At 40.5% G+C, this 20147-nt stretch overlaps 1 protein-coding gene across 1 annotated transcript in view; it reads left to right on the top strand.

The window, feature by feature from the left end:
- The window catches only part of LOC111875582 (popeye domain-containing 2-like), a 100819-nt gene that overhangs the window by 35794 nt on the left and 44878 nt on the right, over positions 1 to 20147 (top strand). Inside the window, exon 4 of the mRNA XM_023871933.1 lies at positions 10780 to 10918. Coding sequence (XP_023727701.1) covers positions 10780 to 10918 — 139 coding nt within the window. The remainder of the gene's footprint in view (positions 1 to 10779; positions 10919 to 20147) is intronic.

Below are 20147 nucleotides of genomic sequence, written 5' to 3'. Positions count from 1 at the left end.
AATCCATCAGGCAACTACTTGTGTGATGTCATACTCAATAACTAACAGTTCTGATTGGCTGTTGATTCCCGATGAAGTCCTGATTCACTAACTCCAGTAAGCTTGCATCATACATTCTCGAACAAAAGGGAAGCCGCGGAATTATAAAACTTCACCAGTTACACCACACTGCACAACCATTTAGTCAGCATGTACTCTATTGCACAATATAACGTGGAATGATATATTTCATTAAACAAATTCAAAAATTAATTAAACATTAAAAATAAAATAGTTACCACCTAAATAACTATATTTACAAATCTGGTGAAGTATGTTACCAGGAGGAGTAATCGGTTACTTGCCTAGCTCATGCACTGCATAGAGTGACGGAGGAAGTGAGGTCAACATTTTCCTCAAATGGATGCTCTCGTGTCGTGGACGAAGAAGATTTTCGTCAAGGCTCCGGCTTGTAAAATGCAATTTAAGTCTATGGCTTCTGGTGTTCCACTACCCCTGGAACCCGTCATCACAAGGTGGGGAACATGGATTGATGCTGCAATTTACTGTCGCGATCATTTTCAGGTAGTGAAAAACACTGTAGTTTCAGTGGAGACGGAGGATGTGAGGGCAATTGAAGCTGCTCAGGAACAATTCTCGTGCAGCGAAATGGAAGGACAGCTGGCCTTCATAAAGGCAAATTTCAGTTCCTTGACAGAAGTAATCAAATGTTTAAAGGAGAAAGGAACAACGCTAGAAAATTCGCTCTCTCTGGTAAAAAAAAATAGTCAGTGATTTGGAGAAAATGTCAGGGGACATTGGTAAAATGGTGTCAAGAAAAATGAAACATGTTCTAGATAGAAACTCAGGTTATGAAACATTATGCAGCATTTCTCGAATTCAGGAGAGTACTTTAGCACTTTCAATATTGAAGAGGAACTTACTGCCAGTGATTTGGTACACTTAAGTACACTCCCACTGTATCTGCAGATGTGGAAAGCAGTTTCTCCAAGTACAAGAATGTGTTGACGGACAGTAGGCGTTTACTCACCTTTGAGAATCTCCACATGTTGACTCATCTATTGCAACCTGAATGAGATGGCACTTAAATATTGGAATATATACCGTATATGTACATTTGATAAGCGGTCGAACGCGGTGGAAAAAAATCGTATGAAAACATATAGTTTAAATTTTGATCAAATATTGCTTAATTTTCAACATAAAAACGAGGACAAACTTAAAAGAGTAACGTTTTGTTCACTGATAATAAATATCAGAAATACATTTCAAAAGAATTAGTAGATTTTCCATGACCTGACACAATTTTAGGTCGTTTTTTAACTTTTTCATAATTTTTTCTAGATTTGTCGGTCATTTTTATAGGTCAGTTTTCTGGATTTTCGGCCATTTTATTGGTTACTTTTCTGGATTTTTTTTATAATTTAAAAAAATTTTGGTCATTTAAAATCCGGGCCCTAGTTATATGTTTTGTTAATAGAATATTTATCACCGTTTTTATTGGGCTTTGTACCTAGTGTTAGACCGCTTTTCAGTCTCATGCAGGTCTGTTTCTAAATAAGTTTATACAGGATTTTTTGAAGACTAATTCACCTTGAATGTCTTCCAGGCTCATGTAGCCATTGAAACTGATGCGCCTATAACAACATTCTTACCGTCACACAATAGTATCAAAAAGAGAACTTACATTTGTGGTTCATTTTATGATACTGCCAGTATCTGGTGTGTGTGCTGGCCCATCCATTCCATGATCAAGTTATGAATATGACATATGCACTAATTGACTGACTACTGGGAAGCTTGCGCAAACAGAACACATCTGAAGGTCATCTCTTACCATGGTACAACAACAGTAATACAATTATGATAATCCAAGTAGTTACTATAGGATTATGACGATGGTGTATAACACATAGAGATATTGGGTTTTCGAACTTTATCCATCGTCCTGGTTTTAAGATATCTAAAAAAAACACGATGTTTCGGAAACTGGATCTGTATCTGTCCTCAGGTGAGGGAAAACACCTATTCTGTTGGAAAGAGCTAACCTCAATCACTGGACAACCGATGTCCCAAAACAAAGGTTATAAACACGTGAGACCAGGCTAAGTCCATGAGAGTTAATAAGAAAAATATACATTACAAGCGTAGAACCAGGATAGATAGAGCCATAGAAATTTATGTCACGAAACCAAACTAATAACCAGGTCCATGACCCCATGGCATGGACAGGAAAGGAGAACTAGTAAAAAACTAATCCTATCTAATTTAGAACCTAATAGAAATCAATAAAAACATATATCATGTCATACAGCTCTTCTATTTGAATTGGTGATTTCATTGCTGATAATGGGGATCCAAATGGGAGAAAAGTCCAAACTGGGTTGGCCGAGCATGCCATATGGCCCGCTTACTTGTATTTTCTATACCTGATGTGGCATTCAATATCCAAAATCTTGTCTTCATCCTAGCCTACCCTATGTCCCTCTTCATAGGCATGTTGAGCTAGTTTAGACTTTTCTAGAAGACCATCTTTGAGGTTATGCCTATGTTCCCGGAGCCGCACGGCCAGAGGTCTGCCTGTTTCGCCAATGTAGCTTCTGCCACATTCACAGGGAATGCTATAGATGCACTGTGCCATTTGTTGCGGATATCTTTTCAGTCTGGTTTTCATAAGAGGGTTCCTAAGAGTGTGTTTTGTTCGGAAGATGGTCCTAATATTATATCGATTACCTATCCATTTAAGCTTTTCAGAAACACCCTTCACATATGGAATTTATACAGAACACACAGGTTTTTCCTCTTTCTTCGGACGACTACTGCCCTTGGAATTAATGACCGAGTCAATGAAGCCTTTGGGATAACCGTTCAACTGCAGATCGTGTCACAGGTTGTTAATTTCTTTGACCAAATCTTGTCGATCTTGGCATATGGTGAAGGATCTGTAGCAGAGACTTTTAATCAAACCTCTTTTTACATGTAGCGGATGGTTAGATTTGAAGTAGAGGTATTGGCCAGTGTGGGTGAGTTTCCTGTATACTTGTGTGACCAGTGCCGTCTCTTTCCTGATGACCAGAACGTCCAGAAAAGAGATCGCATTGTCTGACTCAGTTTCCATAGTGAAGCAGGAAGGCCTTAAACTATTGAGGTGGTCGAAGAAATTCTGTCATCTCTCTGGACCATGGGGTCAGACTACAAAAGTATCATCCACGTATCGCAGCTGCAATGATGGTTTGTACGGTGCTGAGTCAAGAGCTAGTTTTTCAAAATGCTCCATGAAGATGTTGCTAACGATGGGCGAGAGATAATTTCCCATAGCCATGCCATCTTTCTGTTGGAAGAACTTGTCATCGACCTGAAAATAGGTGGTTCTCAAGCAGACTTCCAGCAGCTCCATGATGGCTTCGACGTGCAAGACAGACCGTTCCGTCAGTGTGACATCGTCATGGAGCTTGTTTTCGATGATTTGTAGGACTTCGTCGACTGGTACATTAGTGAAGAGACTGACGACGTCAAAGCAAATGAGAGTATCTCGAGAATGAAGGTTAACGGTCTCTTTAACTGTACGAAGTCGCTGGAATTCTTAACGAAAGAGTCGGATTTACCAGCAAACGGACTGAGTATCCTATGGAGAAAGCTGGCCAGTGCATAGCAAGGGGAACCAATCGAACTTACTATAGGCCTCAGAGGAATGTCTGCTTTGTGAATCTTGGGAAGACCATGTAGATGTGGAGGTTTGCTGTGGTATGGAGTAAGCTTGTGTTTTAGCGGCCTCCGTAGTTTAGAGGTAACGTTCCCACCTCATGACTCGTAGTACGCGGGTTCAAATATGCGGCGGAGGTCGTCGAATTTTTAAGGGCGGAAAAATTCAGGGACCAAGTCCTCTGGGAGGGACTTCAAGCCGTGGGTCCCATGTCGTAGCTTTACGGCACGTAAAAGAACCTCATATCTCCTAAGGAGGTCACTGAGCCAAATTAATGGACGTTTCCCACCCAGCAGCAGTCTCTAATACCTCTTGTAGATGGGGGAAGCATTATAGATACCTCTCAGCTAGTAGAGCCGGTCTCGCTCGCTGGGCGGGACTGATGGTAAGCACCAGTACCCGTAGGATATGGAGAATGGTAGAAATCAAGAGGGAAGCACAATGGACCAATACAGGTCTCAGTGCATGGGGAAACCCACCCTCTCCAATAACTAACTAACTAACTAACTAAGCTTGTGTTTTAGATCGGTCGGAAGAGCGGTTTTGTATTTTGAAAGGAGTTTCTGTACTTTCCTCTCCACCTTAGCTGTATGGTCTTTGGGCAAGGTTTCTTAAACCCCGGTCTCTAGCAACGTGTTTAACTTATCCTTGTATTCAGATTCGTCCAAGACCACTGTGCAGTTGCCTTTGTCTGCTCGAAGAATCCTAATTTCCTTGTTAAGTCTCAAAAATTTTACAGCTTTCAGTTACTTCGTGGTCATGTTAGGCCTGGAAGACTTAGACTTCTCTAGCATGGATCTAGCTTTCTACCTGAATTCCATGCCCTTAGTCTGTGGAAGCTTCAAAACAACAGATTGCACCGCACATGCTATATCAAAGTTTGAGTGTGGACGTGTTACCGAAAAATTCAAACCCTTCATAAGGACTGCTTCTTCAGAGTCCGTTAAAATATATTTGGATCGATTGAGGATGAATTTCTTAGATGCTGAGGCTGGGGTAGAAGGGGCTCTATTTTGTTCACTGTTGAGATGGGAAATCTTGCAAATATAAACATCTTTCTGCTTATTGAAGATTTTCTTGAATGAACTATCCACAGCGGTGAAGATATGCTGTTAGTCAGAAATATTTACAGATGACTTGAGAAAATCCTCCAGTTGATTGATTTCATATAGTTGGGAGGTTTTCTTATGCCAATGATAATGTAACCTATCACCAATTCACGTATATCTGTATGACATGATATATGTTTTTATTGATTTATGTTAGGTTCTAAATTGTTGACGCTTGTTAGACACTATTAGTTTTTATAGTAGTTCTCCTTTCTAATCCATGCCATGAGGTCATGGACCTAGTTATTAGTTTGGTTTCTTGACATAAATTTCTACGGCTCTATCTATCCTGGTTTCACGCTTATATGTGTTTGGAACAGTTTGTAATGTAATTTTTCGTATTAGCTCTCATGGACTTAGCCTTGTCTCAGGTGTTTATAACCTTTGTGTTTTGGGACATCGGTTGTCCAGTGATTGAGGTTAGCTCTGTCCAATAGAATAGGTGTTTTCCCTTACCTGAGGACGGAAACACTTCCAGTTTCCGAAACGTCGTTTTTTTCTTAATTATCTTAAAACCAGTCCGAAAACTCAATATCTCTATATGATAATCCAAACTTGTGAGGTTGGGATAACTTTGGCACCATTCAGTGTAACGTCCTAAGATTTTGCATGGTGACAGATATTGGAAACATATGCTTTTTTAAGAAGAGTTATACATTCTGAGATGAGATGTCTTGTAGTCTGTAGAAGTTTACTAACATTTCAGAGCAACAAGCTGCATGTACTCTCCTTGCTGTCTGCTTGTTTGCTTGCCTAGCTTAGCTTACTCCTGAACCCATAACATGGAAGTGCTATGTTCCTCTGAAATGTCAGTAAACTTCTACTAGACTACACGGTGTCACATCTCAGAAGATACACTCCTCATAGTGCTGTAAGAACCTCAAGTCTCACTTATTTTACTTGTATTCAGGTATTATTATTTTAGAAAAACTGAAATTAACAACTTGGTATACTTGTTAAATTTGTTTGTGTGATGATGATGACTGATGAATTATTGTAATTTTACATGTGACATCACAGATTACAAACACACTATGCTACAGCCATAGAAAAGTCCCATGAATCATCCACCTCCACATCTCCCTTGAATAGTAACACTTCCTCCCTTCAGCATACTTCGCTATATTCTCCTTAAAGTCATCTGGCCATTCTTTCGACACAAATGTTGGTACTGGTGACCTTCATTAGTGACAAGCAATTTGGGCTGGTTGGCTTAGCCAGGGGAATACAGCAGGGAGCAGAGTATAGGAAGCCTTGAGTCGCATCATCCCCACCACATGTGGGACCTCTCTCCTTGACCTAAATAGAAGTGGCAGAGCCTAGTCATTCGGAACCATAAAAGATGCGACAGCACTCAGAAGTCCACTTTGTGCTGTCTATTTTTTCTTATACTTATTTTCATCTCTTCACGCTTCATGCTAATGCCATGGCATAACACTTGCTTTAGTGTCCTAGTTAGCTGCTTTATTTGGTGGCACAAAATGCACACGTTATACAAGGCTGTGGGTCTTATCATTATATGTTCTTTATTTTCAGATGCCACTAGTTCATTCTTCTAGTGATGAGGATTTTGCAGCTTTGGTCTGGTCTTAGTCCTAATTTATTTCATGTATTTTTTTGTGCTTGTAGCTTCCTAGTTGTTGTACCCAATCACACTGTAGTTTTGCATGAAATGCATACATCTTCCTGCCATCAACTCTCTCTGATTAGGGCAGGCAAATGTTTTGGTCACCAGAAAATAGTAGATCGGTGTATTATGGTGCTTTGCTGTGGCTCTCACCCCTCAGCAGCAAGGAAATATTAATTTCTTCCTATGGCACTCTTTGTCCTAGACACCCACAAGCCAGGAATCAGGTATTGACAAAGAAATTTGAAATTAACAGATAAATTAATTATTATGACTTAGACGACTAATTATGTTGGTATCAATGTCATGGATATGGATATTTACTCTCTGCCACAAATAACCGAGTGATATTGTCAGAACTCTAAAAGCCATCTCTCAAATGTGAAGTAGGAAATTAATCAAAACCCAAAATATTTTAGCCACCAAATTTTTTTATTTCTAATTATGAAAATTAAAATACGTAAAAAGTGAGTTTCATCTGTTTAGTGATCACAGATAATGGTGATTTTATCAAAGAAAACAAAAGTTTAAATCAGAAGTAACCACCATTTGTGGGCAAGATGCCCCATTCATAGCAGAGGCATAATTAATCCGTTCATTGTTTATGCTTACATTTTGTGCACTTTGAGGGATTAGTACATATTAAGGAAGAAGTTCTGGGAAGAAGTAGTTGCCTACTTCCTTTTGATATGACATGCACCGCATAGAAAACGAAGAACTGTTGTTACAATAAAATCTTTACTGAGTTGTTACCTAGGAGGGATGGGGGTACTAAGACACATGTGTCAAGCAATTCATCTGTTGTTAAATGTATTTCTTGCCATGGGAATATGTTTACCCAGCTCTTGCTTAGCAATGAAAGTAGACCACAATTTACCGAGCCTTTGCCTATTGACGATGAGATGGATACACATACAGACACATCGACTAATGGGATGTGCCATGGTATAATAATTAAATATAAAAATGTTTGCCAAAGAGAGTCTACATTATTATGACTGAAAAAACATAAGTCTTGGTTTGATGAAGGCTGCTCAAAATTATTAGACCAAGGGAAACAAACCAAACTGCAGTGGTTACAGGATCCAACTGAAAAAAAAATGGAGATAATCTTAACAATTAAGATGTGAAACCAGCAGACATTTCAGGGATAAAAAGGGGAAATATCTGAAGGACAAAATTGATGAGCTTTCAATGAACAGTAAGACCAAGAACATTAGAGACCTGTATAGAGGAATAAATGACTTCAGGAGGGGTTACCAACGTAGAAGTAACTTAGTGAAGGATGAGAATGGTTATCTGCTTGCAGATTCCCAAAATATTTTGAATAGTTGGAAGAACTGCTTCTTCCAGTTATTGAATGAACAAAGGCAGATAGAAATACACACATCTTTGCTCTTAGTGCATGATCCTAGCCTTTTTGGGGTTGAAATTGCTATTTAAAAATTTAAAAGTTTTAAATCGCCTGATATTGATCAAATTCTGACAACTTATTCAAGCAGGAGGTGAAATATTATGTTCTAAGATCCATAAGCTAATTAATTCTATTGTCGCATATCGGGCGTATATCGCGACAAATAACTTCACGATGTATTTGATGTAGCGAATTTTATTCCACATTCGCACTTACAATCACCCAATTGACAGTTTTAGAACTACTGCTATCTGCAGTATCACAAAAATAACTTCAAGATGTATTTGATGTAGCGAATTTTATTCCACATTCGCACTTACAATCACCCAATTGACAGTTTTAGAACTACTGCTATCTGCAGTATCACAAATAGTACACTTTAAATGCCACGTTACAACTGACTGGTTGCTGGCTAACTCGGAACTAACTCGGAGGTAGCTCGAGGACTGGCTCGGCGGTAGCTCCAGGACTAACTGTGAATAACCTTCGCTGCTCCTCATGTAGCCTCGATCGGACAATACAGAAAACGGCCACGTAATAAGCACCCTTGTTGCCTGGCGCTGTGTTGCTAGCAACGCTAGCGGTAGTAACCGCTGTTACTACCGTCGTCTCTCGCAATCCTGTTTACCCGCGGTACCCTTGGTGACGTCATCGCTGTTGACTCGCGTTGCCTAGCGACCAGGATGCTAGGACTCGGCTAACATCGGCTCGCTTCGGCTTTGCTCGGCGCATCACGGCTGGCGGGGGTGGGGGAGGGGCGTCATCCATAGCTCAGCATGTCACACTATTTAGAATACGGAAGAATTGCCTGATCAGTGGTAGGAGTATATTATTGTACCAGTTCACAAGAAGGGTGGTGAAACTGACTGTAGTAATTATCATGGGATATCACTGCAATCGACCTCATACAAAATTTTATCCAGTATTCTTCTCTCAAGTCCATACATAGATGAAATCATTGGGGATCATCAGTGTGGGTTGCGACGTAACAGATCAACCACTGATGACATCTCTTGCATTCATTAGATACTGGTGGTTCAGTTAGGAGGGAAATATTGTACAATATTCTGATAGTTTGGGATACCCATTAAACTAGTCAGGCTGATTAAAATGTGTTCAAACGAAATTTATGGTAAAGTCTGTATTTGTCTGATAATTTTCCTATCCTAATGGTCTTAAGAAAAGAGTCTCTTCTCTCTATCTTCAGTAGGCTTCACGTATTTATAACGCCGGAGCTATAGAAATGTCACTGAATTACACATTCCCAATATCTTCTCAGTTATCACAGATTATCACACGTAAACTCTTCTGTTCACGCGTTCGGTTTTTCTTTCACGGCTGCTATACTTCATCTGACTTATGACGTCTTCTTCACTTTCACGATTCACTTGCTACAACTGAGCTCGGTGACTGCTAGAATTCCACTGCTCTCGGCAACTTCACGATCCACGCTGTCACTCCTAATCACTCTCTCTGGCTCACACACTGCTTGGCCGGCTTTTTATACCGTTCCCTGTTGCCTCGTGTTAACAGCAGTGTCCCTTGTTATGTCACAGTGCAAAGTGCTGTTATGTCACTGTGGGGGGCGGAGTGTTTACTGGCCTCTTACTGTAGCAGCGGCAGCAACTCCTATGCTGTTATGTCACCGCTGCAATGGTAGCCTGACACAGTTGCTCTGCTGTTATGTCACCGCTGGGTGGTGTTTACCAAGCGTTTCGTAATGATGAAAAGACTGGGGGTATGTGACGTCACTCGCGAGACAGCAGAATTCACGTTATCCCTACTTCCTGTTGCGCCATCCATGTCACAATATATTGGTGGGAAAGCCAGAAGGAAGGAAAACACGGGGAACATGAAGATATAGGTGGGTGGACAATATTAAAATGGATCTTAGAGAGATAGGATGGGATGGGATGGATTGGATTGATCTGGCTCAGGATAGGGACCAGTGGAAGGTTCTTGTGAACACGGTAGTGAACCTTCAGGTTCCATAAAATGCAGGGATGTTCTTGAGTGGCTGCAGAATTGGCAGCTTCTAAAGAAGGGCTCAACTTCATGAGTGATGATGATTGAGTGAATTGTCTCTTAGTGTAGTTGGTTTAATCCTCTACATCTTAATTTTTCTTTTCATCTTCCAGTTTTCTCTCATATTTTATAATTTTAATCAGTGCAGTCAACATTGTCCATTGTTTGAGACGCATTTAATATACACCATTTTGGAAGTTGGATGAATTCCTGTCTTGTGATGATGGCCATTTTCCTGACAGATTTGTTTTGGTGTTTTATTATTCAAGAATAGTGGCAGCATTTAGTATTGAACCTGCAATACATTGAATGCTAGATTTGTATGTCTTGGTGTTTTGTATTTGCCCTCTTACATCTCTCAGAAGTTTCTTGGTTTTTGTCCTTGTGGTTGTCTTTAATACTGAAGGTACAAAATAAAATAAACCTATCAGTATAATGACAACCAGTCACCTCAAGATGGGACTTGACTCAATTCTGAAACACAGCATGTGTTAAATATACCTTAGGAGACAATTTCACATGAATGTGCTGTAGTGAATGTTGTTTTTCACAAACTTGAAAGAATTATTAATATCCCGTGATTGATATCCTCATACTGAAAATGCTTGCCTAAGTGTATGTTCATTCTATCCAAACCTAATTTAGATCACATCATGTAGAATGCATGTTTTTCACCCCTCTCCTGTGTATACATAAATATATGTTGAACTAATCTAGAAGTGATGTGTGTTAGATTTGTAATTTATTGTTTCATGAATTGTATTCTATCGATTTTTCCTGCTGGTCTTCACTCTGAAGAGTGAAGTAAATCAAATTTTAACTGACATGCTTGGATTTTCATATTAGGGATGTTATGATACATAACAAGTTTGTTGAATCTGTATCATTTACCTATGTTCAGGTGAGTGAAACAATGGCTGCAAGCAACAATGGTCACCTGCCCAATAATTTCGATGATGGGGAGGACAAGCCCATGTTGATTGTCAAAAAGACGGGGGATGGCCCTGGGATAACAGCTTTAATTAACCGGCAACTTCAAGGTAAGTTACCTATATATTTGTCGTTGGCGTTGTGACAGAATTAATTGATGCAAATATTATATCTTCTTAGTATAATATATGCAATTAAATCTGATTGGTCAGTGAGTCATGCTGATACAGAATAAAAAGCTGACACTCCAGATAGTGTCTGTGTGGATATCATGAGTTATTGTAATATCTGGTACAAATTGGATAATGTGTGTGTGCACGCACATGCATGAGTATGTATGTCTGCATGTGCATGTGGAAACCTAACAGACCAATGTTCTCATTGGCTGGCCAGGAGTTAGCTAGTGGGCAGAGTTTAGAAGTCACCATCTGCCTGAAGACTTACCTCAAAGTATCTTACTCAGATTGTGACTGTGAATAGCACCAAGTAGTCATTAGCCATTCCTGGCCAATGAGGACTGAGCTCTAGTGGATCCTCAAATTAGTTACCTATCTGAAGTAGAGATCTTGAGAAATTAAAAGCTTCTCAGCTTTTGAAAACATTTGCAACTCTTATGGAGCTCAGGATCTTATGAGCACCAATGTACAATGTCAGGAACCAAGTGACTTCAATCTACAGCTTCACACCATATTCTCAAAGATACATTTTGATATTATCCTTTCATGTATGTCTATGTTATTCAAGTGACTCTTCCTGTCAGATTTTGAACTAAAACTTTGTATGCATGCTACATGTTTGGCTCATCAAGTCACTTTGATTTGATCAACCTAAGGAATATACAGTTTTCTTTGTTGTTTTGTTACGTCCTCTGTCTTAATTTCCAACATTCCTCTTAATATTCATTTTCAGAAATCTCCAGTTTTTGCTCTTTGTTCAGGGTGAGAAAGTTTCAGACCTATGCAAAACACACAATTTGTAGTCCTCTGCATTTTAATCTTTAGGTACATCTATATGCATACATGTAATGACCACATACATGAATTTCTCACAGCTGTGACTATGAAAATTAATATCTACTTGGATATAACACCATGTAGTCCATTATAAGTCCACCAGTATATCGGAAGAATGTACTGCCTACATCTTCAGGGCGAAAGAGTATGCCAAGCAAGAAACAAGCTACTTGCTAAAGGATTCTTTTGGTTTCTTGCATGACTTGCTTTTTGATGGAGGCAATAAATTCCTCCAAAATATTGTATTTAATCTTCCTGTTGCAGTAACTGACCACTTGATACCATCACATGTTAGCAGTGACAAGACACAGGGTTTGATTTCATAACTGGATATATTTAATGCTAATAACTTGTAACTGCAAATAACTATAACAGTCTCACTAATTTACATTCTCTAGATCACTATAACTACAGTGCACATAAATTTTTGTTTCTTCAGTAGACCAGTCTGAACTCTGTATAACTCTGCTTTGATGATAATTATGTTTCTTCTTAAGGTAAAGGAATCAGGGGAGGTATTACATAAGGGTTTGTCCTTTGGAAGTTTTCAGGGCTCTTGGAAATATCTTTTGCTGATATGTCTAGGGGAAGGTGACAGATTACTGCTCTGATGTTTCCAGAATTTGGGGATAAGTTAAAGTAGCGAAGAATATTTTTTCTCCAGGTACGATTTCATGACTGTGGCCTTTAAGTCACTTTGGAGTCAAATGAGGTTTGTGGTAGAAGTCACCACTGTTCTTGGTGGCCTACCTGGTTTTCTCAGAGCCTCCTGCTCCACTAGTGAGTTTTCTGCTTCAGTAGTCTCCATGTCCATGTCAGTAGTTCTTATAGGTGCAAAGAAGTTGCGAGTTAACACTAATTTTGGAGGAAGCTTGACAGCAGATGTTGGAACTGGTTTAGTCTTGCCTGTCAGCGAGGTGTTATTAGAGATAAGCCTCTTGCCTCTATTTACTTCATGGAAGTAGTCGCCCTGGACCACTGATTCCACTTAGGTTTTATTCACTGCACCATTATGTGCTTCCTGTTCACTCACTTTCAGAACAGCCTTCATTCAGTGTTACCGTGTACATGCCACAGAGAGCGCTAAAAAGCGGCTTCCCATCTAGAGCACTCTTAACAATAAAGGTTCACTTAAGCTGGTGTGTATCTGGCAATGTTCTCAATGTCACTAAGTACTCCGTATACTTGTACTACAGAAGGTGCTTCTGCATATTTATTCATGATTGCATGACATTTAGAGTTTAGTGATGCTAGCATTTGTGTCCAGTATTTCCAGAATCCCGGTACTGGGACATCCACCATCTTGGTATACACTAAATTTAACTGCTTGCTTTCATGTTTCACACAACACTGCGCACATCCGTGGTCAGGCAAAGAACTTTACTGATACCACCTTCACGAACTGAATTTGGCCATGAACACACTAAATAAAAAGAAATCTGTAAAACCACTCTGTCCAACACACATATCATTCAAATCACTTGTGGGATGTCGATGTTCGCTGTGATAACCACGTAGATATATAACAATAAATGCTCTTAGAGAGGGGAGCGTGTCTGAATAATGCCAGTGCATACTCCCTTTTGTAGCGGCTAGCCCGGTCTAGTGATGAGAGTGCTACTGGAGGATTGATGTTCTTCCTTTGCTGCAGCTCGGTGTTTGCGAGCTGACGGGATAGTTGCGAGTCTGCCTGGCTGGTGTGCACTGGCGGAGTTAAGGTGCGGTGATGGCACTGGAGAGTTGCAGCTGCGTTGATCTCTTAATGACACTGTAGCGGTGACTGATGTGACATGTGCTACCCTCATGTTTAAGCCACATTGTGACTGCCGGGGCTCATGACCAGATGTTTCTTCTTCTATGAAAGTTACTGTCTGTCCTTGCGGTGCACTCTCTCTGATGAGAGGTCGGGTCGGTTATTTGTCAGTTATAGTCTATAGTATTAAGAAAATTATCAGTATGAACACCTATTTACAAATTGACTCTTAATGTCTACTGTGATGCGCAATATATACAAGGCCTCTGTCAGTCCAAGCTCAGTACAGCAAAACCTTATTTTGCATACACTGCAATTTCATTAGATGGATGTCTGCTGCAAATACCAGGCGAGACTAACATAAGTCAGTATGAATCTAGTGAGAACTTTGTTTAGGGTAATTTTAATGTTACCGCTCAATCGCTCACTGTAACGAATGTTCTGAAGGCCTTGGCTTCGATCCATCCTATGTGTAGGCTCCATTTAACTGTCTTATGGAATATTACACCTAGATATTTTGCACTATATACAAATGGAATATTTCGTCCATTTAGCATAAGAGAAGACTCGGGCTCCGTACGACTACTAGAGAAGTAGACCCCCTGAGTCTTAGCCTCATTAATATTTATATTGCAGCTCTCACACCACCTTCCTGATAATAAAACCCTCCTTCCAATCTGTCGCATACAGACAGGTGTCATCGGCAAAGAAGACCAGGTGAACACCATGTGTTTGGGGGCATCATTAATATACTAATTCAAACGAGTCTGAGACAGGACCGAGCGTTGTGGCACCCCTGCTTACATTACCCTTCGCTTTGACATTTCGCCTTCAAACTCTGAATTTGCGTTGCTGAGGGAAACGACCCAATAAGCTTGGTCAATCTGTTCGAAAATTTCAATTTTGGTAACTTATACAGAAAACCTGTGTGCCATATGGTATCAAAGAATTTTTCGAAGTTGAAATTAAGAGCCACATGGTCCGTCAGTCTCATACATTGAAGTGTCATTCTGTGACTTGCACGGAAACCCAACTGGCTTGCGATGAGCAGGCCTCTTTCTTCAGTATGTTCTTGGAGTAATTTCAAAATCATTTTGTCGAATAGTTTTCCTGCTGTGGACAGGAGGCTAATGGGGCTTAAATGTTGAGGGAATTTCGGGTCCTTATCATGTTTACTTAAAGTTATTACGTGTGCTTCCTTCCAAGGATTTGAAAAATGAGAGTGCCGAAAACAGTGATTGGAAGAATGGGTTAGGTGAACGAATGGTCACCTTGGAAGGTGCCTGAGGCATTCATTTGGGATTCCATCAATTGCACAGGCCTTTCTCAATTTCAAGTAATTTATTATGAGGGTCGTACTGAAGTCATGAGCAACATTTTTTTGTAAAGTAACATCCTTTATTATTGACAAACCAAATACACCACATCAATCTACAGACATTTTTTATTTCTCCACATGATCGCCACTTCTTTGTACACATTTCTCCCAGCGTTCTGGGAGTTTGAAAATGACCCTTCTCAAAAATTTTGTTCCAACCTTCCGAAGACACTAACGCACTGCTTTCTGAATTGCCTCCCTTGTCTCAAAACGTTGTCCATGCAGCTGATTCTTCACAAATCCGAAAAGATAGTAGTTGGAGGGTGCCGGATCAGGGCTATAGGAGGGGTGTAGAAGAACTTCCCACCCCATTTTTGTAGTTGCTTCCAATGTGAGACGAGCGGCGTGTGGGCGAGCGTTGTCATGAGATGATGATGTTTCGTCCCGGACATTTATCGCTCAATGCATGACGGAGCTTGTGCAGCGACGAGACATAACGAACAGCATTGATGGTTTGCCCAGGTTCCAGGAATTCAGCGAGAATAAACCCCTATGCATCCCAGAAGACTGTCCCCATCACCTCTGCAGCTGATGGCACTGTCTTTGCCTTCCTTTTGATGAAGAATGCAAATGGTGCCATTCCGTACTCTGCCGTTTCGTTTCAGGCTCGAAATGGTGAAACCAGCTTTCGTCACCTGTCACAATACAGAGCAAGAAATCATCGCCTTCATGTCGATATCTCTGCAGCAGATCTGAGGTGATGGCTTTTCGCTGACCTTTGTGGTCTTCGATCAATAACCGTGGGGCCCAACGAGCACAAACTTTCCTATAGCCCAAGCTTTCAATCATCTCCTGTACTGCACTGTGCCCTGTTCCAAGTTTTCGGGCTATTGTGGTAATAGTCACACGCCTGTCATCTTCAATGATCTCATCCACTCTTTTCTTGTTGCGTTCAGTTGAGGCTGTTCGAGGACGACCGCTCCGAGGCTCATCTTCAATGCTGGTGTTCCCATCTTTAAAATGTATCACCCATCTTCGAACACTGCTCGCACCCATGCACACACTTCCGTAAGCACCCTGAAGTCTCTGGTGAATTTCTGCAGCAGGGATTTCCTGTTTCACAAGAAATTCGATGACAGCACGCTGGCAAAATGACGTCGTTGTCGGCCAATTTGTTAGGAGTGATACTGGTCACGTGCTGCAAGCTATTGACGTCACAAGACATACAAGGTTAACACAACAGGTGCTTCCACCTACCACCATACTCTCTTTCGTCTGCTGTTCCCAGGTTGCATGCAAAAAATTTGCTCATGACTTTTGGTATGACCTACGTAATTTCTGTGTGTTACGTGCTCTTTTTCTTTGAGGGGGTTGTCTACTGTATGGAGCAGAGCCTTAACTCTAGCTTCCGCCCGCCGTCATGGTTATCGTCGCACAGATCATGCGGGGTGAACTGAATTTCCAAACGGTTGGCAATTGTATTGGCTTTTTCAGAAGGGTGAAATTTAAGGCCAGAAGAACCATGATTGGAAGTTGGTGTCTTGGTCCGTCTCTCTTTAAGAGAGATTTCGTAATGGGCCATATACTCTGAGGTGTGACTTCAGCGTTACCTATTTTTTTTCCCACCATTCAAGAGCCTTTTTACGGGTCATTCGTCTGATGATTTGGTGACCAAATTGACTGCCGTTTAACACGCTGGACCCCTGGTTTCTTGCCACAATTTTCGTAGCCTCTGCTTTATTTTATCAAATGATCGAGACCAGGAAGATCGTTGTTTATGTCCGAAAGTGTAACTTTACATGTCGACAACCTATACGCTGAAGCAATAGAGGCTACAAAGTAGCGTGCCGCTTTATCGGCTTCTACCCCCGACTTAATTTCTTGTTTAGGTGATATTAACTCAGAGTGAGGCTTTGAAACCACTCCCAATCTGTAAATTGTTCAATAGGTTCTGAAAGATTCCTAATTTTAATGTGAGCCAGTATGTGGAATACTGTTGGTAGGTGATCTGAATCCAAAATATCAGAGACGATGACATCTGACACTCTGGTATTTTTGTGGACCACAATGTCCAGCATGTCATCATTTTCCTCAGGGGAATAATGAGTGGGGCACTGTGGTGCTAAAATTTCGAATTCGCCCATAACTAATCCATGATTTTCTCACCTGAGGGGTTGGAAACTCTGCTGTACCAAGATTGATGTTTAGCATTCAAATCACCTGCCAAAATAGACTTATGTCTGAAGCTTAAGAGCTCAGTGATGTCAGCTGCAAGCAGTACTTCACTGTTACCAATTGGTATGCAGACCCCTGTCGCATCTACTGTAACAAGGGATTGTAGGTCTACATGTTTATGGGGAATGCCTTCTCTAATTGCAACGGCAGTTCCGCCTTTCTTGCCGAATTTAGCCAGTTTTGAGCTCCGCCTTTTATACCATGCTTGTTGGGCGGAGCTAGTGATTGTGAGCACTGATTTGTCAGCGCTCGTGTTGGTCTTCAGGTTGCCGGATAGCAAATGCTGTATACTAATGATACTGACTGACTGTTGGTCGCAGTGTGACTTGATATTACCTGGGAGTAAGGACTGTCTGTTTGTGACCGAAGGAGTAGTCTGTTGGACTGTGGGAAGTTCCCACAGTTGAACTGCTTACACTTTTAACTTGGAAGAAAAGACAATTTGTATATCCTATCCTACATGTACTACTCTTTGATATAATTGTATGTGTTCTACCAGAGGTGTGAATGATTCAGTTGGCTGTGACGTTAATCAGTCATAACTGCTATGTGTACCTGATTTAACATGAAGTTGGAATTTTGCCCACAGAGTATATATGTGTTTTATATGATTCTCAGAATAAACAGAAGTTATTTCCCTAAACAACATCCAGAAGAATAATTGCTTTCTGTATGGTGTAAACTGAGATTTTTAAATAATGTATAATTTAATTAGAAAATTTACGATTTTAATTTACCTGCTTTGCTGCCCCATTTGAATTCTGTGTATTCCCGTGCTTCCAAACACATTTATTTAAATGCTTATATGCTGTGTTTGAGTGCAATGACTGCAGGGTATATTTAATTTTGCAGTTTTTCTGTATGAGGTGTGGTGAGGGTTAAGGAACTAATGAGAGAACAGTAGGATCAATAAGAAATCTATCGAGAAAAACTGACATAGTTTAGCTCCGTCAAATGACAAACTCCGCATGCATTCCTGCTTTTATTCTTTACAAAGTGCAGTTTGCTGCCTGGCAGTGTTTATTAATGTTGAGTAGTGAATTGCTGACAATCTGCAGGCAAGTGACTGCGATCTAATAGAGCTGCTACCTTGACATTTTACTGGAGGGATTGAGGAAAGCTATGAAAAACCTCAGCATAACCATTTTTCAGCCAGTATTCAAACCAAGTCACTAAAAATAAAGTCTCGAGCATTACTGCACAAGGTTAACAGCAACCTGAGTTTCAGAGTCTGTTTTCTACAAGTTGCAGCTTACATTAGAAAACATTTATGGGTGGAACAGTTGAAGATTACTTCCCCTTATACTTTTCTTTTGTTGTCTTGTGACGGCCCAATAAATAAGTTGTATTTCTCCTTATACGCCCAGAATCACAGAGCACTTATAATTAGCAACAATCCAATAAGTAATATAGAAAATAAAGGAAGTGTTAGCAACCTATTTAAGATGTACACAGTTTCCCACAGAACAGAACATACACAGTAATGACACCTATATGATTCTAGAACTTACACCGAATAATTCCTCGATCGACACCAGCGGACGAAATAAGTGCTAGCCTGAAATACTCTACTTTGTGGCGACACATAAAGACGTTAAAATTAACTACAAATATGCGTGTCCAGCTCCAAAACGATCGATCAGCTGATATAATCTCACATCAGTTGCTGGAAATTGGGAACGGAAAGGTGCCGGTTGATCTGACCTCAGGACGAATTTCATTGCCTCCTAACTTCTGCAATTTAGTGATGTCAAAAGAAGAATTGGTTGAAAAAGTATTTCCCAATATTCAAATCAATTATGAGAATCACGATTGGCTTAGTGAACGAGCTATTCTTGCGGCCAAGAACAAAGACGTCTACGAACTTAACCATATCATTGAGTCTAACATTCACTGCGAGGCAGTCCCATACAAGTCCGTCGACACTGTTGTGGAAGCAGATGAAGCGGTTAATTATCCAACAGAATTTTTGAATTCACTCAATCTGCCGGGGATGCCACCGCACCTACTGGAATTAAAAATAGGCGTGCCAATTATCATGTTACGAAATATCAACCAGCCAAAACTTTGCGATGGCATGCGGCTTGCAGTAAAAAATTATTGAGCAACGTCGTAGAAGCAACAATCTTGACAGGACCTTTCAAAGGTGAAGATGTCCTCATTCCTCGCATTCCTATGATTTCAACGGATGTGCCATTTCAATTTAAGAGATTGCAATTCCCAATTCGATAGGCGTTTGCATTCACCATCAACAAAGCTCAGGGCCAATCTTTAGAATTGTGCGGTTTAGATCTAGGCACAGATTGCTTCTCACATGGACAGTTATATGTTGCATGTTCTAGAGTCGGCAAACCAGACAATCTCTATATCTGCACAGACAATGGAACAACAAAAAATATTGTATACCCACAACCATTGTGAAATTAAACATATTAGAAATGTGCGCTTTCTCTTTTCTTTCTTTTCCATTTAACCAGACTGAGCCACAGCAACGTGTGGCCGGGTACCGCTAGTATGTGTACACACACCCACATACTATTGCTTCTCAGAAAGTAAACTCCGTTTATTTAGGTAAATAATGTGGGAGCGGGGGAAAGCTCGCACATGCGATGTGGTGTGATATGACTCATTGCCTTGTAAACAATCACATAACTGGTCATCTAGTGTAAGATTTGAGGTTTTCACGGCGGTGACTATGAANGATACGTTCTTCCGAAACGTCGGTTAACACCACATATACACGGTGCCAAATCCCAGAAAACTGCTTTCTTCGTTGTCATCTAGTGTACGTTCTTGTTTGTACAGTGTGAGTTATGTTCTGCGATTGATAATGCCGCAAGCTACGAAATTCGCGCTGTTACCTCTTTCTTCACGCTAAAAACATGTTTTCTGGGGAAATCCAACATGAATTATGCGCGGTTTATGACCAAGATATAATGAGTGAAGGAAGAGATGATGGCGTAGAATGTTCAAAGATGGGCGAACAGGTGTTCACGATCAAGAGCGAAGTGGTCGACCAG

This window comes from Cryptotermes secundus, unplaced genomic scaffold (genome assembly GCF_002891405.2).
Source record: "Cryptotermes secundus unplaced genomic scaffold, Csec_1.0 scaffold1950, whole genome shotgun sequence".
Classification (NCBI taxonomy): domain Eukaryota; kingdom Metazoa; phylum Arthropoda; class Insecta; order Blattodea; family Kalotermitidae; genus Cryptotermes; species Cryptotermes secundus.
Note: the sequence above shows the minus strand (reverse complement) of the source record. Positions and strands in the feature narration are given on the sequence as shown.